This window comes from Trametes versicolor (genome assembly GCF_000271585.1).
Source record: "Trametes versicolor FP-101664 SS1 unplaced genomic scaffold TRAVEscaffold_3, whole genome shotgun sequence".
Lineage (NCBI taxonomy): Eukaryota > Fungi > Basidiomycota > Agaricomycetes > Polyporales > Polyporaceae > Trametes > Trametes versicolor.
This window is the reverse complement of record NW_007360323.1, coordinates 1,781,903-1,805,973: the sequence shown is the minus strand read 5'-3', so window position 1 is coordinate 1,805,973 and position 24,071 is coordinate 1,781,903. Positions and strand designations below refer to the sequence as shown.

The 24,071-nt window shown below is 58.2% G+C and overlaps 10 protein-coding genes across 10 annotated transcripts; 5 read left to right on the top strand and 5 right to left on the bottom strand.

Moving 5' to 3' along the window:
* Positions 1-356: 356 nt before the first annotated feature.
* Positions 357-1,534, bottom strand: TRAVEDRAFT_63369 (uncharacterized protein; the record flags this gene model as incomplete). Its single annotated transcript, XM_008037406.1, has 2 exons — positions 357-1,072; positions 1,133-1,534. The coding sequence occupies 2 exons, from the start codon at positions 1,532-1,534 to the stop codon at positions 878-880; spliced, it is 597 nt and encodes a 198-aa protein (XP_008035597.1). The 3' UTR covers positions 357-877.
* A 4,297-nt stretch (positions 1,535-5,831) lies between these two features.
* TRAVEDRAFT_163219 (uncharacterized protein) lies at positions 5,832-7,726 on the bottom strand. Its single transcript, XM_008037405.1, has 7 exons — positions 7,461-7,726; positions 7,289-7,368; positions 7,101-7,233; positions 6,877-7,020; positions 6,477-6,585; positions 6,191-6,313; positions 5,832-6,091 (listed from the first exon to the last, which is right to left on the bottom strand). Exons 1-7 carry the CDS (start codon positions 7,700-7,702, stop codon positions 6,050-6,052), a joined length of 873 nt encoding a protein of 290 aa, XP_008035596.1. The 5' UTR covers positions 7,703-7,726; the 3' UTR covers positions 5,832-6,049.
* Positions 7,727-8,083: 357 nt separating this feature from the next.
* Positions 8,084-8,477, top strand: TRAVEDRAFT_94504 (uncharacterized protein; the record flags this gene model as incomplete). Its single annotated transcript, XM_008037404.1, has 2 exons — positions 8,084-8,187; positions 8,336-8,477. Coding segments are annotated over 2 exons (246 nt in total), but the record flags the coding sequence as incomplete, so codon positions are not given.
* Positions 8,478-9,066: 589 nt separating this feature from the next.
* On the bottom strand, positions 9,067-10,342 carry TRAVEDRAFT_116349 (uncharacterized protein; the record flags this gene model as incomplete). The annotated part of the gene is made up of 5 exons (XM_008037403.1): positions 9,067-9,209; positions 9,267-9,354; positions 9,413-9,485; positions 9,542-9,705; positions 9,767-10,342. 5 exons carry the CDS (start codon positions 10,340-10,342, stop codon positions 9,067-9,069), a joined length of 1,044 nt encoding a protein of 347 aa, XP_008035594.1.
* A 299-nt stretch (positions 10,343-10,641) lies between these two features.
* TRAVEDRAFT_63366 (uncharacterized protein) lies at positions 10,642-11,946 on the top strand (the record flags this gene model as incomplete). Its single annotated transcript, XM_008037402.1, has 4 exons — positions 10,642-11,053; positions 11,108-11,303; positions 11,369-11,586; positions 11,642-11,946. 4 exons carry the CDS (start codon positions 10,642-10,644, stop codon positions 11,866-11,868), a joined length of 1,053 nt encoding a protein of 350 aa, XP_008035593.1. The 3' UTR covers positions 11,869-11,946.
* A 482-nt stretch (positions 11,947-12,428) lies between these two features.
* Positions 12,429-14,382, bottom strand: TRAVEDRAFT_70021 (HET-domain-containing protein; the record flags this gene model as incomplete). The annotated part of the gene is made up of 2 exons (XM_008037401.1): positions 12,429-13,412; positions 13,465-14,382. The coding sequence occupies 2 exons, from the start codon at positions 14,380-14,382 to the stop codon at positions 12,429-12,431; spliced, it is 1,902 nt and encodes a 633-aa protein (XP_008035592.1).
* Positions 14,383-15,021: 639 nt separating this feature from the next.
* Positions 15,022-17,168, top strand: TRAVEDRAFT_143799 (uncharacterized protein). Its single transcript, XM_008037400.1, has 2 exons — positions 15,022-16,923; positions 16,979-17,168. Exon 1 carries the CDS (start codon positions 15,064-15,066, stop codon positions 16,912-16,914), a length of 1,851 nt encoding a protein of 616 aa, XP_008035591.1. The 5' UTR covers positions 15,022-15,063; the 3' UTR covers positions 16,915-16,923; positions 16,979-17,168.
* A 444-nt stretch (positions 17,169-17,612) lies between these two features.
* Positions 17,613-20,196, top strand: TRAVEDRAFT_115416 (uncharacterized protein; the record flags this gene model as incomplete). The annotated part of the gene is made up of 18 exons (XM_008037399.1): positions 17,613-17,711; positions 17,769-17,861; positions 17,924-18,005; positions 18,061-18,086; positions 18,143-18,172; positions 18,234-18,241; positions 18,301-18,331; positions 18,379-18,560; positions 18,615-18,648; positions 18,706-18,793; positions 18,848-19,060; positions 19,124-19,269; positions 19,330-19,363; positions 19,420-19,460; positions 19,516-19,643; positions 19,702-19,731; positions 19,797-19,875; positions 20,023-20,196. The coding sequence occupies 18 exons, from the start codon at positions 17,613-17,615 to the stop codon at positions 20,194-20,196; spliced, it is 1,518 nt and encodes a 505-aa protein (XP_008035590.1).
* Positions 20,197-20,671: 475 nt separating this feature from the next.
* Positions 20,672-23,319, top strand: TRAVEDRAFT_70018 (uncharacterized protein; the record flags this gene model as incomplete). The annotated part of the gene is made up of 5 exons (XM_008037398.1): positions 20,672-20,722; positions 20,783-21,134; positions 21,185-21,255; positions 21,313-21,636; positions 21,696-23,319. 5 exons carry the CDS (start codon positions 20,672-20,674, stop codon positions 23,211-23,213), a joined length of 2,316 nt encoding a protein of 771 aa, XP_008035589.1. The 3' UTR covers positions 23,214-23,319.
* Positions 23,320-23,533: 214 nt separating this feature from the next.
* TRAVEDRAFT_85302 (uncharacterized protein) lies at positions 23,534-24,032 on the bottom strand (the record flags this gene model as incomplete). The annotated part of the gene is made up of 3 exons (XM_008037397.1): positions 23,534-23,727; positions 23,786-23,826; positions 23,893-24,032. Coding segments are annotated over 3 exons (375 nt in total), but the record flags the coding sequence as incomplete, so codon positions are not given.
* Between the last annotated feature and the right edge of the window lie 39 nt (positions 24,033-24,071).

Sequence of the window (24,071 nt, the reverse complement as noted above, 5' to 3'; positions counted from 1 at the left end):
GCGGGAACGCCACTGAGAAAGGAGAAGGTAGGCGGAAGGTAGAAGGGCTTGTCGGTCATCTACACAATATAATCTCGGTCCCACCCATGAACCCGCGACGGACACGCGGCGGCATCGCAACGTTGCGGAAATCCTCGAGGCGGCGGTCCCGCGAGCGCGAGGAGCCGAGGGCTATTGTCCCAGCTACCCCGGGGAGTGATCCGGTTCGAGGACTGCGCCTCGAGGTCGTCGCGGGATGCTGCGACCTCGGTGCCGCGCGCAACGCGCGCCCTAACGGCGACACGCTGAGACAACAACCGCTCTTTCCCGCGAGGTGATGAGGCAGGCGTCAGACGAGGTAGGATTTCAGGTGATATATTGCGCAGCATGTCCGGGACGTTCGTACCAGTACAAAACGGTCATTAGAGGACAAGAACGGATGAAAGGGGGCCGAAAGCATTATCACAAGCAGCAACGTGGGTGACGTGAGAGCGGTCGTGAGGCGCGGCATGGTAAGAACTATAGTACACAATACCGATACACTAGTCGCATGGAGTCCGTGGTCTGGGCGGGGCATATGTGAAGGACGATACAGTAAACAACGATGCAGAGCAGACGACTATGGGGCAGGGGACTCGAAACAAAGCAGACTAGGAAGACATAACGATAGTCCGGACGCCAAACTGGATGCCGGCGCCGAAAGGGATAAAAAATGAACAAAGGAGGGTGTGAGACGCGCGGCGGTGCACGCCTCGCGGAGGACGTGCGTGATGGAGCTGCACCGCGCGACATAGGATATTAGAGTTAACCGACCGCGCGCCAGGCGGATCAGGCAAGTCCGGGGTGAGTCCGTGATCCGCAACGCGTCGAGTGGACGCGTCGGGGGTGGTGAACGCGCTCAGACGCGGTAGATGGGGCGACCGCGCCAGTCGACGGTGCGGCCGCTGCGGGCATCGACGTAGTCGCGGTTATGGGGCCGGGAGGAGGAGTGCCCGAAGCCAAACATGCGGCGGATGCGCTCGCTGAGAGGCTCGCCGACGGGACGAGAGTGGTGGGCCTGGTGCGGAGGAGACTGGCGGAGACGGCTCGAGCTCTGAAAAATGTCAAACCTGTTAGTTCGCGCGTCTCCCGCTGAAAGCACGGTGTAGCTTACCCTGGTGTGGTGGGGGCGGCGGGCGTCGACTACCTGGACAGTCCGCGGGACCGACTGAGAGCGGTGGTGACGACTGTGCGACGCCGAACGACGCTGGCCAGACGAGGGGCTATGGCGCGAGTGGGAAGGGGCCGAGGAGGTGTAGTACACGCCGCCGGAGCCAGCGCGAGCGTGGCCCTGGTGGTGATGGCGCCCGGAGTCGTGGTGGTAGGTGGGGGCCACGTACTGGGGCGCTGCGTAGTACGCGCCGGAGTGGTGGGGGTACGCGGTAGCCCGGCGCTGGGGCGAGCTATGGTGGGACTGGTTCGAGTGGGTGTAGACAATCTGTTGCGGCGCATGGCCGTAAGACTGGGAGTAGGCGCGGGGGCGCTGGTACCCGGGTTGCACGTAGTAGGTGGCCATTGCGAGGTTGGATGCGAGGTTGTGTGAGTGTGGTGGGGGTGGTGAGTGCGATGGGGGTTGGGAGGAGGGAAGGGTACCTGAAGGGGGGGATTATATACGGGAGTGGAAAGCGGGCGGAGTGGCGATCCACAACTTTTTGGCGGGCTCGGTGTGAAAGGGGATGTGAAGGGGTAACGTCATCGAGCCCTTTGTGATCGAGATCGGGGCTGCTTACGATCTGCCTTGGATCTGCCGCCGGGCGTCTTTGGCCTCCGCCGTCGGGCTGCAGCTGGCGGTGCAAACACAGCTCGAGCATCCCCGCCTTGTGCTTTTGTCCCAGGCCGTGCTGCCGCCGCGCGAATAACATGCCGTTGACTCTGCGAGCTGTGCGCGCTAACCACCAGCGCGCGCCAGCTGCACCCTTCCGGCCGCGCGAGCTGTATTCGTTTCACGTCGCCCCCTCCCGTCGCCCGTCCTCCTCGATTCTTCACCCGCCTCCTGCTGCGCGGCCGCACAACCCTCCAACAGCCCTCCCACGAGGCTCGCGCGCCCCGAAGAAATCACGCCCGCTCATGCACCAAACTCTCGCGCGCCCTCTGCGCTAGCTCGTTCCGTCCACCCCGACCCGCCGTTGTGTGCCATTCTCACACCCATTTTCCCCGCATCCACGATAGAGCGAAGGTGCGTCCCCAGTCCTCGCAGTCCACGCGTTTGCGTGCAGGGCACCCCCGGATCCCACCCCCGCCTTCTGTGCGCCATCTCTCCTCTCCAGGACCCGCTCCACCCGCCGCCCCCGGCATCTTCACTGCTCGACGGCGACCGTCCCCGCGACCCCGGCCCACAGCAATCATGCAACAGCGCATGCTCAATTTTCGGCGTGCCTATCACTCGACGATGTGCCTGCTGAGCGCTGAGCCGCAATTATAGCCCGACCGTTGCTTCGCTCCGTCCGCGCGCACACACTCTGGGGCTGCCCCCACGCGCCTAGGTGGCGCCCAAGAGGAGCTCAATTTCTGTTCGAACCGCTAGTACGCCCATCTCAATACCCTCGTCCTGGATGCTGATTGCCCTGGACGCTTGCGCCGCACTACTTCGCACGCAACTCTAGATATTGAGATCTGTGGCCCTCGATACCTCCCGTGCGATCTCCGCTGCGTCTCGGGCCTCGTGTAGGCAACGTGGTGCGGCCCATCCTAGTCTGTCACTGTCAACCGCAAGAGCGCTTTGTGGCCGCGATACACCTCAAAACAGAAACATACGCCCGTTGCGACCCATGCTCTCGTCGTTATCCTGTTTCTGCACATACTTGGAACATATCACCAACGTGTCGTCTCTAAGGCCGCCCGCCGGGACGCTTGCCCATCTCGGCCTTTGTACGGGATCGTCCATGGCGCAGCCGCGCACCTTGAAGCTTGAACCCTCGAAAAGCACTTCTCACCACGCTCGCACGCGTTGGCGCAGTCCGACATATGCGGGGGCGCGCTGTATGTACGCGGCGTACCTCGCCACCGCCGGAAGCCCTTCCCTGAAAGTTCTCTGTGGCAAACCCCAGAGATGGTCGGCCACGTTCCCGCATCGAAGCCCAGGAACTCGACGGCGCTTCCGCGGACGAGGATCTGGGCTGCCGCCTCTGTGCTAGCCGGTCTGGCTCCATGAGCCTCCCGCGGAGCCGATACCATACAAGCCGCGCGCGCAACGCTGTCCCTGGGCCTGCGCGTGATGGACGCGCGGGCTTCTTCGTGAAGCTTGTACGGCTGCCAGCGTGCTCGGCGCGCGTAGCTATCGGGTTCGCGCGAAGGTTCGTGCCACCCCGATATCATGAGAAGGTTGTGCTAAACCCTGTGCCTCTCTTAGGCTACAGCTCTCCAACCGGAGAGTCGTCGGAATATGTGAGCCTCCTGGCCACATTTTCTATACTCATGCGACATACCATGCTCTCAAGACCGCAGCAGGCAGACCAGGTCAGCGGCCGCCTCACGCGGGCGCACAGGCTCCGCCGCCCCGTCTGCAGCGTGTCGGGGTGTATCCTTACGTCCTCCTCTAAAGCGCCAGAGGTGCGTTCCTGTCCCCCCATACGCAAGCCCCCACTCTTCCGTGCCTTCATGGACACCCACCGCCTGCGAACCGATCGAGCGAGACTCGTGCACAGGAACAGCAAAACGCCTACCCCGCATTCATTTCGCCCCCAGTACTTACGCGCTCCAGCTTCTCGCCCAGGATGCACCCCTCGATCGTCCGTGTGCGCATACGCGAAGCGACGGCCGTGGATCCGCCATTAGGTGCACACGACAGCGAAGCGGGCCGCAGAAGCACGCGAAGGCGCCAGCTGGGGGGGACCGTGGCATGGCATGACGCGATCCCGGCGCGTTCGCAGCGGTGTACATACGACGTGGCGCGCTCGTGGGCACGCTGTCCGTCCCGAGCTCCGAGCGCTGTGGACTAGGTGTAATACCTTGTGGTACGCCGTCGTCGATGCCCCCGGGGGCGTTCTCCCGCACTTGCGTGCTGCACACGCGGTGCGTGCGTGTTCGCTGTTCCCTGCAGACGGATGCGGATGACGCCGCCTCTCCGTCCTGTGGTCTGTGGTCCGCGAAGTCACATCGGCCGAACACTTTGCGGGTCTCCGAAGCGCCTGCTCAGCAGGCCACGGCGGAAGTCAGAACTCTATCTCTAGTGCGGCGCTTCGTGGAGCAGGGACCGTGGAGGGCACGCACACCGCAGCCCCTGGGCAGAACTCAATCTGCAGCTGTGGCTCCGCGGGCTATACATACTGGGTATATCTTATCGGCGCGTCCAGCGCCGCCGTTAGTAGAGTTGGAGGTGGGGGAGCCGGACGGATCGGATGCACTGGTGCCATGATCGGGTGCGCGTTTCGCGAACTGCAGGCGGCGGCGGCGATGTGGAGGGTTTGGCGTCATCATGGAGTTTATACACCCGTACAGAACTGTACTATCGTGCTATCCTTGCGTTGAGCGGGCTGGCCATGGGAACGAGAGGACGACGATCGCTACTTTCTGAGATAGCTGGCGGGCGAAGAGCTGAGATACCGGCGTGCCCACTCGATATCCTCGTGTTTCTCGGCGCCATTGATTGAACTCTGAAAGCTTGTACGTCAGACGATGGTACTAGGTTTGGACCGAAGTGTCGGGGACGGCCAGAGTGCTGAGAAATCTGTCGTATAATCCCGTAGAAGACAGATACGCTGTATGTGATTGGCAGCTCCTACCAGGACGATATGACTCGGCCTCACTCAGGTCTCCACACAAACTTTCCCTAGTCAAGAACCGCCCATAAAGCCAACATTAAGCGCATCCGTCCCTTCGTTCTCCAGCCTCGAGGCCTGAAGCCACAAAAAGCTATATGCCACAGGGGCAACTCCCGCCCCCGGAGATCCTCTCAGTCCTTAATGCGTGCAAGTGCTCACTGTCGGCCGAATGTTAGCGCATCAATCCCGCTCGGCCTGTCCACCGTGGCCGAAGTGAAGGTGACTCTCATGAGGCCAATAGCCAAAGTGCAGCCTGCGCACCGCCGGTGCGCCACTCCATCTTAGTTTCCTAACTCAGACGGCTACCGAAGAGCCCGCCCCCGCGCGTTCCGTCGCAGCTGCATTCACATGCGCAGCGCATCAGCAATGTTCAGTCAAACCACCAGCACGATCATGTCAAGCGTCGACGTCGGACCCTGCACGGCGTGCACGGCCACCGCCACTACTGGCGGATGGATACACCACACAAGTAGATGCTTGTGGTACAGTGCGCCCGACTGGCCGGGCGTCGTCGTGCATTGTCATCCGCTGCGTACGCCTGACTCCAAGTACGCCTGCAGCGGAGGTGTAGTCAGCCAGACGTCGGAGAGCGCGATGTGCGCCCCGTGCGGTAGCTCGGGACGCCCGCTCACGGGCATTTGGTTGTTGCCCGCAAAAATGCAACGCAAGTCAAGGCTGCGGAACACGTCCGACTCAGAGTCACCGCCGCCTAGAGCTGTGCGTACTCCGTTCTTGCGCCGCAGGGGGGAGTGCGCAGGACGCAGATCCCCGCCCGTGCGGTGTCAAGGAACGTGTTGACTGGGAGAGCTGGGGTCAAACTTTGCGCGGGAACTTACGGGGGTCTACGACTGCCCTACGTGTCGCGTTCCGCTGGCGAGGCTTGAGGCTGACTCCCTTCTATCTCCTCGAGTCCACAAGGCATTGCGCCCGGATACACGGTTTCATCGTTTATCGGACAGATATTTCCTTTGTTAGTGGCGGAGTTTTCACGCAGAGAAAAGTCTTCTGGAACTTCTGGTTACGCCCGTGCAGGTGTTCGAGACCTGGGATTACGGCTACAGTGTGGATAGACGCCCGTGGGAAAGGCGAATGACTGGATATGATACAGCGGTGGGTTCGGCAGGCGAGTATAGCATCCGTTTGGGCGGCGAAGATCGAGGCTATAGGCGCGGACGAAGACCGCGAGATATGGGTACACGAGGAGCGGTCGCAATCATGAGAATGCAGGCTGCAGGCTGCCCGCTCCCAGGACGTGCGGCTGCGCCCACAAACTACTCCAAGTCTGCGAAGTCGCCCTCGTCCAAGTCCGCGGGCTGCAGAAATATGTGTTAATTCGGTGAATGCAACACAAGAGTAGCATGGCCGTTGCGTCCACATGGAGCGTAGAGCTGTAGATGTCGGATGCGACGTACCTCCTTGGGCTCCTCGTCTTCTCCGTACTGCATTACGAAGTCGATGTGGCTCAGCACGGTCTCGATCGAGTCGGGGTTTGTGAGGTCGAGCGGCAGAAACTTGACTAGCGGATGGTCCTCGATCTGTGCGGGCGCCGAGACGCATTACCGCGAAGCGGTGCACATGGGAACGGGGGTGGCAGTAGAGCAGAAGCAAGCGGCGGAAAACATGGCACGTCCAGTCAGGGTCGAATATGTGGATAGATGAGTACACAGAAAAGGGAAGAATGAGTGTACATCAACTGACCAACTGGACAATCGCCTGGTTGAGCGAATGGAATTTTGAGTCCCGCTCCGTCCGTTCATCACGGCTACCGGGCGCCGAGATGAGCAACATAGGATCCGGTTCGAGGTATCTGTGAACAGGCGCGAGCGGAGTGTGAGCTTGACATATTCGTCTCGGCATTCCCGGTAATCGAGGAATGCAAGTCATGGTGGCGGTGGGCGGTAATAGGGGCTAACGTGGCGCGGCTCGGCGGAGTGGAGAACCGCGGCCCATATCTACATGAAGATACAGTGCCTCTGCGCGATTTGTGCTTGAGGGCAAGGGCTCATGAGGACTGTGATTGTCGACAGCATATTTGCTGTGCAACGGCATATGCAGAACGCCGGATGTAGTAGCTGCGGCCGTGCACGAAGAGACTCACCTGGCGATGTCCTTCTTCGCCCGAATGCCGTTGCGGCCACTTCCTCTGTCTTCGGAATTACTGGTAACGAGATCCATCTTCGACATGATATTTACCCAAGAAACCTCCAAGTTGACCATTGCAGACATCGCGCTGAGAACCCCGCTGTGTACAGGAAAGCACAGTCGCAAAATTACCGGTTAGTTTCATCTGATTATTTCTGTATATATTTCGGAAGAACCGACCTGAAGAACTTGTATTTGTCTTCCATGAATTGCGATTCAATCAAGTAGGTCGCACATGTCCGGATGCCCAGTCTTTGCAGATGTCGTACAAGAGTAGGCAGGAATGGATGGTGTGTGTATAGTTCAATCTGACCTGCTCACACGTTTGTACGCGCCCCGGATACATGTGGACAGACGGCGTGACTTACCTGGACAATCAATAATCAGGTATTCATCCTCGAACCCTCCGAGCTCTTCGTCAAGCCAGTCCATGTTCTGCAAGAGATACCTAGCAATGCCGTCGTGCGTAAGTTTCCATACAAACCTATGATACCTTATTCCGCATGTCATGCGCGGTGGGGAGCAGGGAGATGAACGCACTCGAAACAATACACCAAGCCACCATTCGGCCCGTACCCGAGGTGCTCCATGACGTCGTCGAGACTTATGAGGTCTCGGATATCAATTGAGGGCTCGTATTCGAACGCCCCGGTGTTTGCTGCAGGGTCCAAGTTCACAAGATGACCAGAGCGTTTTGCGGTTTGGAGATGGGTCATGAGGCCGTTGCAGAAGGTGGACTTGCCCGCTCCGGCTGGTCCGGTAACGAGGACGGCGTAACGCATGCTGCAGTCGAATGAGAATCAAGCAGGATTACGAGGGCGTCTCTGGCAGTTATATGTAGGATATTGGGCCGCTTTCTCAGAGGGAAGAGCACGTCGGACAGAGGGACTGAAGCAAGGGCGTCGTTGTGGCTGAAGAGAAGTTGTGGGCGGCTGTAAGCGCCAGGGCTCGCAAAGATAATCTGTGGGCGTCTAATCTGGAGAAGCCCTGGAGAGCGCGCTGCCCTGATCGCTCCCGGCTCACTCTTGCTCGTCTTGCGCTCTCTGTGCCCAATCGACCTCACGACCTCACCTTCTCTCCACCGCTTGCTAGGCCTTGTGTACGCGTTACTACAGCCTCTGACACTCTGCGCTTTATATCACTCGATCCTCCGCTCTAACACCATGTCCAAACCTCCGATCGTCCCTGAGACCACCGTGGCTGGTATTGCGGTCGACCCGCGCACCCTCGAGCGCGTCATCCCCGAAACCCGCAGGCCTGACGGGACGTACGTCTAGTTTCCCACTCGTGCGCGCGCGCTCGTCTCACGATTTCTCTTCTCTCGCGCTGTTTCTGTGATCACGCTTGCTGTGCCACTCTCTGACTTACGCTCCGATCTATGTCACCGCCGCGTGTCTCGCGCGTTTTCCCCACAGCGTGCGCAAGCAGCTCAAGATCAGGCCGGGGTACACGCCCCAGGAGGATGTTCGCCGGTTCCGCGGCACGCGTCAGGCACAGATGGACGCGACCAGCCTGCCCAAGGGGCATGTCATCGGCTGGACGCCCAAGCCCGCGGCTGCGGTGCCCCCAGCCTCTAAGGTGGGCCTGACCAAAGCGCAGAAGAAGAACGAGAAGAGGAAGGAGAAGCGGAAGGAGAAGCACGATGAACCCAAGGTGAAGGACAACTGGGACGATGAAGACGAAGGCGAAGCGGGTGAAGGAGATGCTCCCGCGCCCGCGGCAGCAAAGAAGACGGCGTCGGGGTCCCATTCGCCCGAGAACCCCAACTGGGCTGCTGCGCCCGACGCCAAGGAGGACGAAAAGAAGGACGCGGGGGCGGACGCACTTGCAGATAAACTGGAGAAGTTGGAGGTGCAGTGATTTGTTTGTAACACTAGTTGGGTTGGTCTACGTTCTTCGATGGTATGTACTAGTGGTCTAGGATATGATTACCGCAATGTATGGATAGAATTCTCCGTGAAAGACGAAGGCAAGATGTGGTTCCACTATGTCCAGCAAAGCAGAGATGATGCACTAATCGAGGACGTCGTGAGTCCTTCTATATTCCGTGAGGTCTACCTGTCCTGCTGGTGGCGGGCCTGGTCATTAAGCGTTAGGTTGCAAAGAAGGTATTCCGGCGCATACATCTTGGGGTGACCGCCACCGTCTAAGTGACCCATGGTAGCGGACCACCACCTGGAGGCATGAATTCGGGTTGCGGTCCGCTTCCTGCTGCCTTCGGCGGTTTGGGCTTAACGACGTAGATCTCCATGGAGACAATGAGGATGAGGGATAGAGCTCCCAGTGCAGCTGTGATGCGGACGCGGTTTAATTATTGGGGGCTGGACGGGTGGGGCAGGCACTTACCGACTGCCGCTCGCATCTTCTCCCAGCGCGACTCTTCGACCTGCGTCTTGAGTTCACCGATCGTGACAAGTGCTTTACTCAGGACTTCCTGCATTGGCGACATATGATTTCAGCAGAGCAGAAATAGGAATGGCGAAGCCACCGACCTCGATTTGCAAGTCGATGTTCTTCAGGTCATCTTTGGACTCGTTCTTCCGGCTGTCGACGTCCATCTGGATTCTATATGCGTCATTAGGTCCAGTATTCACACATTGGATCGGGGCACGATGATTTACTCATGCTTTAATTGCGCGATTCCTTCCTTCATTCGCCCGTCTAACGCGTCCACCTCGCGTCTTAGGGCAGAGGTCGCCGATCGCATGGCAGCAGTCTCGTTCCTAGTCAAGACGCCAATCTCGGTACGCAGCTCCGACAAGGCGGCCCTGAACAAGTAGGCTTGCTGTGGAGCGTCAACCGTGCTTCAATATGAGATCATTCGACAGCGGACAGATATCACTCACGCTTTCAAGATCCTGCACTGTTAGAGCATCGCGCTTCACCCGTCCTATTCGATCGACTAAGAGCGCACGCGTCACGCGCATAAGGTTGAGCGCGATAGGCGTGGGGAAGGATCGCTCGAGCTCCGAGAAGAAACGATGCGTGTTGAATGGCGGATTGATGTGATATGGCGGCGGGGCGTGAGGGAGTGGGAGTTGCGCTCCGGGGTCAATTGGAGGGTGAACATATCTTGCAGGTACTGAGGTGTCCGCGGAAGTATTCGGGGTTGTTTCCGCGGCATTTACCGAGTCTGTTTGTGCACTGGGAGCGTCTGGTGTTGGAGGTGATGGAGATGTTGGGGGAGGATGGAGGGTGAACGATGAGGAGCTTTGACTCGGCCCAGCCTGGTTCGAAGGGTCCTTGGGATGCGCAAGGGATACATTTGACGGTGCGGAAGGGTGATTAGGGTCGGAGATCGTGACATAGGGAGCGGGGCGAATGTGTCGAAGGCGAAGCGCAGATCTCGTCGTGCGCGGGCGCAAGCCGTCATTCCGAGGGACTGCAGGGTAGCGAAGGGGCTGTAACTTGCGCACGAACATCACAGAAGGAGACGGAGATCCACTTGCACGATATGATATATAGCAGCTCTATAAGCGGAGCAAAATGATAGTCCAGATGAGTGTGGTACGAGGCAGAGTCAGGTCAAGCAGGGTAGATGAGCGCTTGTTACGCGAGGCGTAGTGGCACGAAGCCATCGCCTTCCGATCACTCCTCTTCGGGAACAGTACTCAGGGACGGCGCTCTCCGAGTGCTTCGCATCTTCTCTCAGATTTTGTCAAGCTACTTGCCACTCTACTGCATCTTGGTCCGACGAACTGGTCTGGTTGTCTCTCGTACCATGACCAGATACACAAACTTCGCACGCAAGCGGACTTACGTCGAGGCCGGCTTTAATAACGACCCAGAGCCAGAACCTCAAACTGCTCCTGCTACCCCTGCTGCTACTCCTGCTGTCGCCCCTGCTGCTGCTTCTACTGCGCCTACCACTGTCTCTGCTTCTGTAAACGACTCCGCGGCGGCGGAGGGGGATGCATCTGCGGAGCCACCGAAAAAGAAGAAAAGAATAAGGGGGAGGAAGCCGAAGCCTCCTAAGCCTTCGAGTGAAGATGGCGGTGTAGCTGGAGAAGGGGGAGAGGGAGAATCGTCGTCACAGGCGGCGGAGAAGGCGGCGGAGAAAGCGGCGGAGAAGAGGAAGAAGGCTGCAAAGAGAGCCAAAAATGCTAAGAAGCTCGAAAAGCGGAACGCTAAAGGTGTGTCACAGCGTTGCTACTGCTCAGTTAGGCAGAGTCTAATATAGGCTCAAGACCGCAAACAGGCATCTGAGGACCGCAGACTCAAGCGCATTCAGGACCGAAATGTCGACACGACCTGTTTCGCGTGCAGAGAGAAGGGTCACACCGCGAGGGACTGTACAAATTCGCTGGCCTCCGATGCACTTGAGGGCGAGCAAGGACAGAGCAGAGCTCCGTCAGGGCGCGACGCAGTGGGGATCTGTTACCGGTAAGCCGCCTGAAGATCTCCGTAGCGCTTGTTCAGAGCAACCGTATGACTTAAACCGCTTCTAGGTGTGGCTCCAGGAGACATGGCTTGTCAAGATGTCCCGAACTTGTCGATCCCGCGAATCCTCTCCCGTTCGCATCCTGCTTCGTCTGTTCAGGGAGAGGTCACCTAGCCTCTACGTGCCCCAAGAACCAGTCAAAGGGCGTGTACCCGAATGGTGGCTGCTGCAAACTCTGCAAGGAGACCAGCCATCTTGCCAAAGATTGCCCCTTGAGAAAGAAAGGTTCGTGTCCCACCCCCACAGTGAGGAAGCTTACAATCCTAATTGTTGTGCGCAGAGGTCGCTGCGACCACCGTGCTTCTAGGAACCGGACGGGAGGCAGGCGCAGACGAGGACGACTTCCACACGTTCAAACGCGTCAATGCCGAGGTCGATGAGGCTCAAAAGGCGGAAGAGCGCACAAAAAGGCGTCTAGACGCAAGGGTTGGCGTGCACTCTGGCGTAGTGAAGGCGTATGGGGAGGCACCACTAGCAGCGAAAAAGAAAAAGGTGGTCACATTCTGATCCTCCTACAACTATCATCGGGCCATGCCGTTGTATCTGCAATGTTCGGGGACGAGCCCGCGTTCGATTATGCTCATTTAGTACTCTCATCAAAGGGCCTAGATGGCAAAAGAAATGATGATTCAGTAAGTGCAAAGGGAAGAATCAGGTAGGGCATATCATGAGGGAGGCGGCTCGAGCTGTAAATTCGTACTGGGGAGGTCTTACAGCGAATGAGAAGCGTCTTCCCCGGGGGAATATGAATGCCCAGCCTCGTGGATTTCCCTGACATCAGCAGGAGACCTTCGTAAATCTATGTAACCAGACCTAGCCTGAAGTTGGAGGGAGGTGAACGGAGTGTGCTCCACGTTGACTTGGCTCGGGATCTGCAGGGAGTGGAAGGCGGCCCGAGCAGGCGTCCCCGTAACCCATTGCGGATACTCGAACGGGCTGCTGAAGAACGCGTCGGGCTCCGGAAGGACAACACCAGCCGCCCCGTTCCAACCCTCGGGGAAGGTGTAGTAAGGACCCGTCGAGGACGGCGCCGCCATCATCGACGAGGGGCGCGAGGCGCCCGTGCCTCATCCGGAGTGCTCGAGTTGCGCTTGCAGATCGGAGGAAGGACGAGAACGCTGGCGCTGGCGAAGATCCGCGTATACTCTGCCCCCCAGCCGGACTTCGAGGCAGTAGGAATGGTCGTGCGGCCAGCGCGTAGCAGTCAGCGTGACAGTGCGACGCGAGTTCCCGAAGCTGAGCGACCCGTTTGGCCAGGAATTTACGTGGTAGACGGTAGAAAACGTCGGGTCGTAGTTCGGGCACGGCGTTGGCAGCGGCGAAATACTCGACGGATTGTAGGGAACACCGTCGGCGTAGTCTCGGGTGCGATCCTGAGGAGAGGCCGGTCTGATGGAGACGTGGGCGCAAAGCAGGGAATCGTTGCACCGGCCGAGATGGAGCACGAATCGTTCGCGCGTGCTGCGGTGTATAAATCTGTACGACTTCGGGGGTCTTGCACGCCCCGAAGACCAAGTCTCTTTGGACTCCATATCGAAGCCGAAGTGGGCTGCGAGGGTGGGTTTGAGCCAGCTAGGGATGAAGAACGCATCTGGCTCTGTGGCAGAGAGGTGCGCGAAGACGTTTAGCTCGGAGGGGGCTTGGACGTCGGCGATGTAAACCGTTGTGAGCGACCCGTATGCGATCGCAGTCGACGCCCTGGATAGTCCTTCTGACATACTGTTTCCCGAGTGTCTGGGAGTTGAGAAAGCTGAGGGTTGCTCGAGACTGTTTGTCATAGGTGCCCATCCGATCCGACGAAGGAGTTCTATAGTCGAGGGACCGATGAAAAGTAATCGATAGCCTGGCGGATCGGATACTTCATGGGATGTAACGCCGACGGAGAATTGGGAAAGACCACTCGTTGGATGTGCCCGGCGCCATAGGATGAGAGCGACGCATTCGCCCGCCTGGCTCTTACACGGAAGGAGGGCCAGTGTGAATGGGTTGCCTTCGACGATGATGAAGTCGCATCGAATCCCGTAGCTGGTGACTCTATGTTCGCAGACGGTCTGGATATGGTGAACACGCGGATCATGCATGATTGATTAACGGGAGACGTACCTGATGGTCAACACCGTTGATGGTGAACTGCTCACGAACGAGCTCGGCGACGGCACCCAGAGAGATAGAAGCCAGACACGCAGAGTGCCAGAACGCGCTTGGAGAGGGCGCAAATAAGGAACTTGTGGAATTTCGCCTATGTACCAGAGGCGTCATTGGAGTTTCGGTGCCAAGCATCACTCTGCCCCAGGCGAAGAGTGTGTGGTCAGGATTGCGCTTCATGATCTCCTCTTGCAACCGCCGAAACGCCTCCCGTCCCTCACCGTAGATGGTGGACATCGTGATGTCAAAGATACCCATAAGAGAGTACGCCTCGTCCTCGACCCGGGAAGTCGTGCGTCCGGACGTCCAGGACATCCGATTTGCGACGCTGACTTGTTGCAGAGGCCGGCGAAACGTCAAGATGGCTGCGTCAATACTCGTGATCTCCTCCAGCAGGTAGCACAGTGCAGCCTTCGTGCCTAAGGGGGTCCAATCCGACGACATGAAGACGAGAACTTGTGGCGCAATGAGCTCCTGGAGCGTCCATCCGCGCCTGAACCAGTTACTCCAACGGAACGCGGAACGTGGCTCGTCGACAGTGCAGTCACTCGGGACGTCTGCGAGGTACGCGATACATACCCCGGCCTGCGCGTACCACCTGAACATGGAGTTGATCGCCTCTTCGAGCCCTGCGCTACTCGTTTTGTCGATACAACAAGTGTCGATCCAGATCCAGTAAAAGCCAAGAAGTCTAGCTGCGTTTATGGCCCCCAGAATCTTGTCGCATATCCGCGGGTCGTGGAGCGATGCGCCTTCATATTGTAGCTGGCGGATCTCTTGGAACGATTGTTCTGGCTGCTCCCAGACGTGAGAGAGGATGGCGTATCGGCCGTTCACCTCCTTTACGTCGTTGAAGTAGCGGAGCTCGAGAGTCATGCTTGTCGTCGATAATAGCCACATTCCTGCAAGCCCGTGCATGTGTTGACCAAATGGAATTGGAGTGAATGCACGGAAACAACTCGCCTGTTGTTGGACTGAAGCAATACTGTCGAATGAGGGATTGGATGTGCCGAGTGGGCTCGGAGTGACGTCTCCCATATAAGTGGGCCGTCTATTGAGCTGATGTTGAAGTGTCACCGTATCACCCGGCTGAGCACATGCGTCGCATCCCTTAGCGTTGAGCTGCCATGGCCACGAACTACGCTAAATCTCTTTGGAAATATACATTGCATCCGTAGCGCTGCGCAGGCTTCGATCGCGTGGGTCCTTGCTAGAAGCTTATCAACCTGTGTGACATCAGTCAGGGTAAATCCTGGGTAATCAAGGGCCCGAGCATTATATACTTGAAAACCTTCAGGCTCATCCCGCGCAGTGTACACGGAACGCAGTATTGGTGTTGAAAGTTGAGGATCAGAGAGGCGATCCGGAGGCGCCCATAATGGCTTGAGCGAGTTCCACGTGCGGATGAGCACCGCCACAGGGGGAGGATATTGCGTTGCTGCACGCGTTGGCTTTGCCCTGCAGCAACGATAACACCTTCTCTCCCTCCCCCACCACCACCCAATGGCCACCCCGCTCTCTCCCCAACAGTCCAACCTCGCATCTCCTCCTACGAAGATGTCTACTTCTCAGGGCCTGCAAAAGGGCAAGGCCCAGCCAGCGCCTCAACAGCATCCGACGACCACTCCGGCGTCGACCGTTAAGTCGAAGAAGGATTCCAAGCTCTCTAACACTCCCTCTACCATGTCTACCAAGCCTGCAGTTGTACCCCCTTCTCAGGACCCTGTGAAGAAGGTCTCGCGTCGCGGAAGTAAGCCAATTATCAACTGGTTCCAGCGCAAGCTTGCAGGTACCGTCCGGGCACGTCGGGCTTCTGAATCGCAACGCTTCAACACGGTCCCTGTGCGTACCGGGAAGGACAAGCAACATCGTCGCATCTCCGCCCCTATGCCCCCACCCCTCACGATCCAATCACGCACTCGCAGTAACAACAATTCAAGGCAGAACGGTAGTCACAGTCGTCTTTCGGGCTCGCGTGGTGGCGCGATCTCGCTGAACGAGACGACCGACGGTGCAGACAGTGGATCCTACACGAGCGACTCGGAGGATGGCCGACACTCGTCACTTGCGCGCGACTCGACATACTCTCCGGCAAGCTACTTCGAGGCGGACGAAGATGCGTCGGTGCGGCCCCTTCCCCCTAGCTCGCCACCTTCCCCTTCTCCATCGCGCTCCTCGTCATCCTACCTGTCGCATTCCCGCACATTCCGCAGCATGACAGCAAGCACGAAGCCCACGACTTTGCTGAGCATCGATCTTACGGGTGGCATGGCTCACATTGCGCAGGCCCCACCGACCCCAAACACCACGGGACATCGTATTCCTCCCCATATCCGGACACATTCATCGGGCCCCTCTTCCGGCTCTATCACTTTCTCTGCCATTCCTCCCCCATCCCCCACGAACCCTTCGCGTCCGTCCTCTGGGAACTCTGGCGCGGGAGATCCGCGTGGCGCCACACTCACTGCGCCACTGTACACAACCCATCATCCGCGCAACAACCCTCGCCCGTCTTCCCCTCCCCCTGACGATGCTTCAATGCTTACGCTCGCTTCGTCCGCGTTCGGGATGCCGGGAGCACGCATGGGCGCGACTGCTGGGGCTGGGAGAGGCTCGATTGCAGACGACTCCGTATCTCACTGGAGTCATGTGGCGGGCCTCACCGATAGCACCAGCCACTTCATGATGAACGAACTCGAAGAGGGGGCTGAAGAAGGACGCTACACATACAACGACCATGATGTCGATGCTAGCGTTCGTGCGCTGCGACCGAGGAGTTCCCGCCGCGGAAGCTGGGACAGCACTGTCAGCGGCTGGAGTGCCAACGTTGCACTCGCTGTTGGCACATCCAGCCCAGGCGGAATTAGGAGACAGGGGCTATGGAGGTCGGGAAGTCTCAGGACGGGCGGGTTGAGCACGGAGAACGAAGAAGTCTTCGAAGACGGGTTTTCAGGGGCGCAAGAAGACGGGGAGAAGCAGTCTGCTCAGGACAACCAGGAGGAGTTGGAGGGAAGCGTCGCGACCACTGAGGAGACGGAAGAGGCCACGCTTGCCACTACGAAGACTCCCCCTGCGTCCGCGCCGGACGATGTGGCGTCCACACTATCTCTACCCGGATCGAAGACAGCGGGGGCAGACGATCTCGCGTCGACGGCAACCCTTCCAGGTTCCAAGGCGCACTCTGAAGTGCCTACGCCGGACAACGCGTCCAGCGATGCCGTCAAGAGCGGAGCGTCTACGCCTACCAAGGCTGAGTTCAGCCCTGTTGCTTCGGGCCAAGTCCCTGCAGCCCTGAATCTGGAGGAGGCAAAGGACGTGGAGGCCCATAGGCTATCTGCTCAGCTCAGCCCGGCGAGCACGGATGCGCACACTGTCTACCACTCCGTGCCGTCAACCCCGGCTGCTTAATGTCCTCAGGTGAGGCTCCGTAATTCGATTCCAAACTTGAACTCATGCTGACCAACTGCGATAGCTAGCCTTTCCTTGGTGTCTTCGGCTGTCTATCTTACCACCGGTCTTGAATTGCGAATGTCCCTCGTTTCTATACTATCCATCATGTCTGTTGAACCGGTGTGGTCGAGGCTGAGTCTGGCCGCTGTGTATCTATGCTCTACCCTAGTGATCGTGTACTGTATTGTATAAATCGAACCTCGTATGCTGCCGTCACATACGCGATCTGCGTCTGCGCAACGGCGAGCTACGTCCGCGCTGTGACCGCGGAGGTGCATGGTGCATGCCCCACGTGAGGCAGGCGCGACGCGCCGACGCGCCCCGCGCGTTCTGATAGCGCGCGGCGGCTTCGTCGCTGACACCTTCGACCACGGCACCCCGGTCAGCTGGGCCGCTTCTCTCCTATTGCGCTGTCCTCGTGAGCGACGAGCAGGTGCGGCGCGTACGCAATACGTTGATGGGTGCCTCTATTCCGGTCCGCCGTGCTCGAGCAATTGGCTGACGGGCACGCGGGGGTCCCGACGGCCCCGGTCGCAGATGCGCTTTTAAGAGCCTCCTGGACGTCGACGCTGCCCGCCTTTGACTCTCGCCTTCTACTATCTGGAGTGCGCGATACGCTAGGACACGCGGCGCAATCTGCTTGGAACGTTGTTAGGATGAAGCTCGGCTTTGCACCTTTGGTGACTGCGGCGGTTGGCGTGTCGGCTCTGCTGGGAGCGACGGCGCAATGCCCGGACTTCACGACATATTCTCAGGTGGGACACGTCCTCGAGGACTGGAAGATGAGGGAGCTGATGTTTTGCCTGTTGTAGAGTCCACAGGGGAACCCTTCAGCGGGCCCGTTGGCCTTGCCGTATATGAGGCCCGACCCAGCATGTCGCACGTTCAACAGTACAGCCGTAGAGGTGCGCGGTGTAGAAGGCGTGGAACGTCAATCCCAGCGACCTCATACAACTACCGGGTGCAGAAAGTCATCAGCGACATGAAAAGTCGTCTCAAGGACCCGGACTTGGCGCGTCTCTTTGAGAACACGTTCCCGAACACCCTAGGTGCGTATTTATCGAATGCGTCCCATGGTCAATATATAGATGAGATATATGACAGATACAACCGTGAAGTACTTCAACGAGGTAGGCCTTAGTGCTTCTTTGCACATTGATCGTCCTGAGGGTTCTTCTCCCTGCAGACCGAAAACCTGGCATTCATCATTACCGGGGTACGTGCAGCAGACGTTGACAGCACAATATATGCACGCTGAAAGTACAAACTTGACATAGGACATCACGTATGCGATCCTTTCGCTTCTCGATTGTGCGGCCATTAATGACCCGCGCTTTCTCGTAGTGCTCAATGGCTGCGCGATACAGCGAACCAGGTAAGATGCCCGCTTTTACTGTGACTCATGCCCTAACGTCATCCTAGTTCGCCCATTACCACACGCTGCTGTCCACAGACAAAGAGCTAGCAACTTTGGTTAAAGCGGTCATCAACAACGAAGCTCGCTACGTTTCGCAGTACCCGTATTGCGGTGCTTTCCAGCCGCCACCGGAGAGTGGCCTTGCACCCTCTCACAACGACTGGGCCGATGGCGTCACGGTTAACCCGTAAGTTACGGGGGCATTGAATGGTTCGATACTTGTACTAACTACATGACGAAGACCCGTAGATAACCAGACCGTCTTCGAGTGCAAAGTGCGTTCACCGCGGTAGCCTACTGCCCAAAGAAATTACTGAATTTCACTCCCGCAGTACGAGATCGATTCGCTATGCGGCTTCCTGAAGCTCTCGCGCTCCTACTTCCAAGCTACTAAAGACGCGTCCTTCATGAACAACAACTGTGCGCGTCAGCCGCCGGATCCCAGAACGCTGATTGACCCTGCTCACTTCCCAGGGTTCGCGGCTGTCGACCAAATCTTCAACGTCATCTGGGAGCAATCTCAGTCTAGCTTCGACGAAGACTATAACCTCGTGTCGTTCTACAACTGGACGGGCGGGAACGGGGCGCTTTCCCCTGCTGTGAACAATGCTGGAAATGGCGAACCCAGGCTGTATTCTGGCCTCGTTGGCACTCATCACAGGCCCTCAGACGATCTCAGCACGTTCGGTACGCGTCTTGGCCCACGCAGTGTTTGAGCGTACGAGCGTATGTTGACTGGACCTTCCAAAGCGTTTTTGGTTCCTGCCAACGCTATGCTGAGTGTGGAGCTCACAAATCTTGCGGAAGTCCTTGAAGCTACGAAGCAGGCTAAGAACATCAGCCAGCTCGCACGGAACTACAGCACCACTATCAAGAACGCTATTTGGGAGACTACGGTCAGGACTCCGTTCCCTTGTACAACGCTCCATTTCTCACCTACCAATTGGCCGGAGTAGATCGTCAACAACATCTTCGCGTATGAAACGAATGGTGAGTGTAACACTCACGTAGTTATCGTGGATAAAATCCTGATTCGTCTGCTTAAGGCTTCGGTGGACGCTATGTCATGGACGATGCGAACGTCCCGGTAAGCATGCAATGTCACTCAGAAAACTCTGCCGGAGACTAACGGCATTGGATAGTCGTTGCTTTCCCTACCTTATCTTGGGTTCCTCAATAAAACCCACCCGGCATACGTGGCGACTCGGAATCTGCTCCTATCACGGAAGAATCCCTATTTCGCCGCGGGCAAGAACTTCAGCGGAATTGGGTAGGACAACATTATATCTTTCTCGGCACGCACCGGGGTTAAAGCTCTTGTTATGTAGCGGCCCGCATGTCGATGCGTGGAACCCATGGTCGGTCATTCCCATTCAATGTGAGGTATGCTTCTCGATAGACTGACGAACGTGTACCATGCCAGGCCGATGTCCCAGATTTCCGCCATCTTTGGAACCGACGATGACGAGGACATCACGCGGTCGCTGTACCTCATCGCCAACGTGAGCATTCACTTTCTCCGTTTGAGCTGCGACCATGAGAGTCTTGTTCTCCGTCGGCGCTTTCCGAGCGTGCAGTGCATTGTGCTCCCTTTGTCCTCCTCCGTCGTTGTGCCAAGGATATTGTGCGCTGACAGCGTCATGACATAGAACACGCACGGCCTCGGCCTCATTCATGAGTCGATCAGCATTTACGACGGGTCGTACACCCGCCCCTGGTTCGCTTGGGCCAACAGCTACTTTGCCGAGATGCTGCTCGACCTCGCGCAGCGCAAGCCGCACCTCATCTTCAAGGATGGCAAGCCGTATACTCCCGGCCAGTGATTATTAACACACTGCGCTCATACTGCGGTGGCTGTGATCAAGTTTCCTGTACGATGTATATCATACTGCGGAGGCAAGGAGGCTGCGGCAGGAGCGACGTGCATGAAGTGTGTTGTATGACGTCCGAGGGTTTGTTCGGACCGAGGCGTCTCCAAAATCAAACATACAAGGAATTCGGTATTGGAAGTGGTGATACTAGCTCTTCTTGGACTTGTGTGGGCTGTCCGCCAGTCGAGATGCCGGTGAAGAGGAGAAAGATCGAGCATGGAGCAGAGGCGGAGTGGAATGGACAGTAGCGCGTAGATCATGGCATGACAGCCGCGCTTGGCGCGTACTGGGGCAGTGATCTGGATTCTGCCACTTCCCCAGAGCGCTCACGTTCGTTTGCAATAAAGTCTGAACCTCAACCACACTCCCTCCGTCCGCGCCGCCCTAGACCCCCTGCGAGAGCCCTGCACGCCCACACACTCGACCAATGTCCAGCGGTCGCCACATCGGCACCCTCATCGTCGTCATCCTCAAAGCGGTGTGTGTACACCCGCCCCGCCGTGCCCCGCTCTCGCTCACCTTGCGTCCGCTCGCTTAGAGGAACCTCCCGAACAAGCGGCACATAGGCAAACAGGACCCGTACTGCCAGCTCGTCTTCAATGGAGAGAAGCGGCGCACGAAGGCGATCAAGCGCGGCGGGCAGCACCCCGAGTGGGACGAGGAGATCCGCTTCGAGCTGTATGAGGACACGGAGGACATCCCACACATCCCAGAAATAAGCGATGGACCCCCGCCCCCACCCCCACCGAAGAACGCGAAGGGCCCGCCGAAGGTGAAAGGTGGAAAGTTCATGGCCGTCGCGTGTTACGCGGAGGATCCTCGCGAGCCGGATCTCATTGGAGAGAGCAAGGTCGATCTGACGGAAGTGTTGACAAAGGGCGAGACCGATGGTGCGTGCAACAGGGCGCAGTGGTCGCTGGCATCGCTGACTGTCATCTAGAATGGTTTACGGTCATGAACAAAGACAAGTACTGCGGAGAGGTATACCTCGAGCTGACTTTCTGGTTGAACGTACGTACCTTGCGTTTTCGACGCCCAGCCAGTCATATCTCAATACCCGATATGTAGGAAGCTCCCCCGGTCAAGAAAGCCAATCCGAAGCCCAACGGTCAGTACGGCGGGAGTGGGACGTTCATTCCCATAGGAGATTCCACATCTTCCTCCCTCAGTGATCTGGACCACCACTCTGTGCACTCACGTCCCAGCGTGTCAAGCATGGGACACCGTCCTGAAAACCTCCCGCCCTCCTTTCGAGATCCCAACACCAGGCCTAACATCTATGCCGCACCGTACGAGAGCACGCATCCACATAGCTCATCTATGGATGGGCTTGCAAATGATTTCGCTGAGCTAGGAGTGCAGTCTGTGAGGGACAAGCGGCGGAGCTTTCCGGTATGTTCTATACGCATATACTCGGTGCAGTGTACTCAGTTTCGTGGATTCGTTCTCAGCCACGCACGGGAAGCTATATGCCACGACCGGTCTCATCTCTGGGTTTCCCCGATCCATATGCAAATGGGCAGCTTCCGCCTCAGCATCAGCCTACATATTCCGATGGTGGAGGGAGCTACCAATACAACACGGGACAGTCCGAGTTCTATACCTCGGATTCAGCGCCACTTCCAGACCCCTACCAGCCAGCGTACGAGCAGGCTCCCGCACTGACCGGTTATCAACCGCCACAACCACACCCGAGACGTCCGAGGGCTAGCTTGCCCCCAACATCATCAGGCTTTGTTCCGTTGCCAACATCCGCGCCGTCGGGCTTCATGCCCCTCTCATCTAGTGTCTCGCAACAAATGACAGGGTTTTTGCCACCTCCTTCGACGACCCCAGCGCCATATGGCGGCCAGATTGTCCCACCTCGTGCCCCCTCGTCGAGCTTTTCTTCTCTGCCCTCGGGGTTCGTGCAACCGGGCCAGCTGCCCCCTACGTCTTCGTATCCTCCGCCTCTCGGCTCTTCATCCTCACTCTACTACCCTCCAGCGCAGAATCCACAGCCTACAGGACAGTACTACCAGCAAGGCCACCACTCGCCTTCAAGCTACCAACAGCAGGGGTCCCCCCTTCCCCCCTCATCGTCTTTCTCTCAGAGTACCCCTCCGCCCTCAACTTCGTACTCTCAAAATCTGCCAACGTCCTCCTTCCCTCACAACCCGCCGCCGATGTCCTCCTATCCGCCGCCACCCGCGTCAGCCCCGCCGCAGCCACAGTACCCACATTCCCCGTCTACCCCCTCCGTACCTCCGCACACCCAATCAGCGCCCCCAGAACAACAACAGTATACCAACGGCCATTTAACGTCCTCTCCATCGCATGACAATATCCCGCCGCCTCCGCCACTCAACGAAAGTCCTTCTAGAGGGCACTCAACGGGTTCAAGGCCGTTACCTCAGCCTCAGGTTCAGCCGCAATTATCACTATCACTCTCGCAGAATGGCCGAAGGCAGTCGTCACTTCCGATGCCTCCGTCCAATTCGCAAGGGTATTTCAACGGCACCCAGAATCCGCCAGCACTTCCCTCGGCCATGGCTTACCAGTCTATTCCGCCCCCACCGCCTTTGCCACAGCAGACTCAGCCGCAGTCATCGTACCCACAGAATGGTCATCAGCTCGCACTGCCTGGACCCCCGCCTCCACTGCCACCTTCGCAGTCTCATTACACGCAGGGCCAAACGCCGACACCCCCGAAGCGGCGGCCCAGCCTCCCCCCGCCGCCGATGGGATATCAGAGTCAGCAGTCGGCGTTCCAGGCATTGCCGCCCCCACCCCCGCCGCCGAGCATGCCATCGCACTTGCAGTACGAGCCGCCGTCGAGCTTCTCGCCATCCAACTCCGGCCAGGTCTACTACCCTGGTCCTCCGCCTAGACCTCCTCAGTATCTCCCGCCGAGCGGCCCTCCGCCGCTGAACGGCGGTTACTCCCCTCCTATCCCGCAGGGACAAGAGTACGACCCGTACGGACGATGAACTCAGAATCGTTTCTTTCCTGCACTACTCACTCCCGGATCAGGCTTGTAGCAATTGTATCCTCGTACCCCGTCAGTTATCCTACGGACAACCCGCTATCGATCGCTCAACGTCCCGTCCATACCTAGTCGCTAGTCATCGTCCGCGCATATCTTTACCTGACAAACGAGCTCCCGCAAAACGCCTGTAGACTTACTGCACCCCTCTATATATTCAGTGCAGGCCGCATATATACATATCACCGTGTGCTGGGCTGGCGGGAATTACTGTGATGATGCAGGGGTTGCGGTTGTAGGTTGCCCAGCCCGTGCGCGGGCGCGTGCTTCCGCCTCTGCTGCGAGTATTTGTGAGCGCTCCGTCTTCCACTTCGCGATTTCTGTCTCGGTCGCGACGAGCCCGCGTCGCGCGAGGTCCATGCGGGCTTCGCGTCGGAGGGCGCTTTCGTGCAGACGTTGGTCCTGCTCGTACGTCTGAAGCGCGTTCTCTGCGCGGATGCAGAGGCCGAAGACCGAAACTATGCGCATATGCATGAGCTTGAGAGTGACGGGGAGGTGCGGGGCGCGTTCACGGACCTATCGTGACGAGGAACGCTTTGAAGGGCAGTGTCTGTCGCCTGCGCGAAGTAAGTTGGACCCATTCGCGGTCTGATTGTGGATGTATAAGCTGCTCATAGACGCACCTGAATGACGGCCAAAAATGGTGCCCGATGGAGGCGAGCCCGAGTCCTACCGCGCCGTACTGCGCAAAGCCGATGGCGCCGGCCCTGGACTGGATCTGATATGCCTTCTCGACGTCCTCCTTGCGATGCCCTCTGTTCATGACCGGTCCAGGAGAGAGAGAGAGAGCAGAGTCTAGCGT

Excerpts from the sequence above, each read along its gene's own strand:
- TRAVEDRAFT_163219 (XM_008037405.1), bottom strand. The coding sequence starts at position 7,702 with ATGCGTTACGCCGTCCTCGTTACCGGACCAGCCGGAGCGGGCAAGTCC. Across the intron at positions 7,369-7,460 it reads GGCTTGGTGTATTGTTTCGA|GTATCTCTTGCAGAACATGG; the intron begins GTGCGTTCATCT and ends CGGCATTGCTAG. Across the intron at positions 6,314-6,476 it reads ACCAGGCGATTGTCCAGTTG|ATCGAGGACCATCCGCTAGT; the intron begins GTCAGTTGATGT and ends GCGCCCGCACAG.
- TRAVEDRAFT_143799 (XM_008037400.1), top strand. The coding sequence starts at position 15,064 with ATGTCTACTTCTCAGGGCCTGCAAAAGGGCAAGGCCCAGCCAGCGCCT.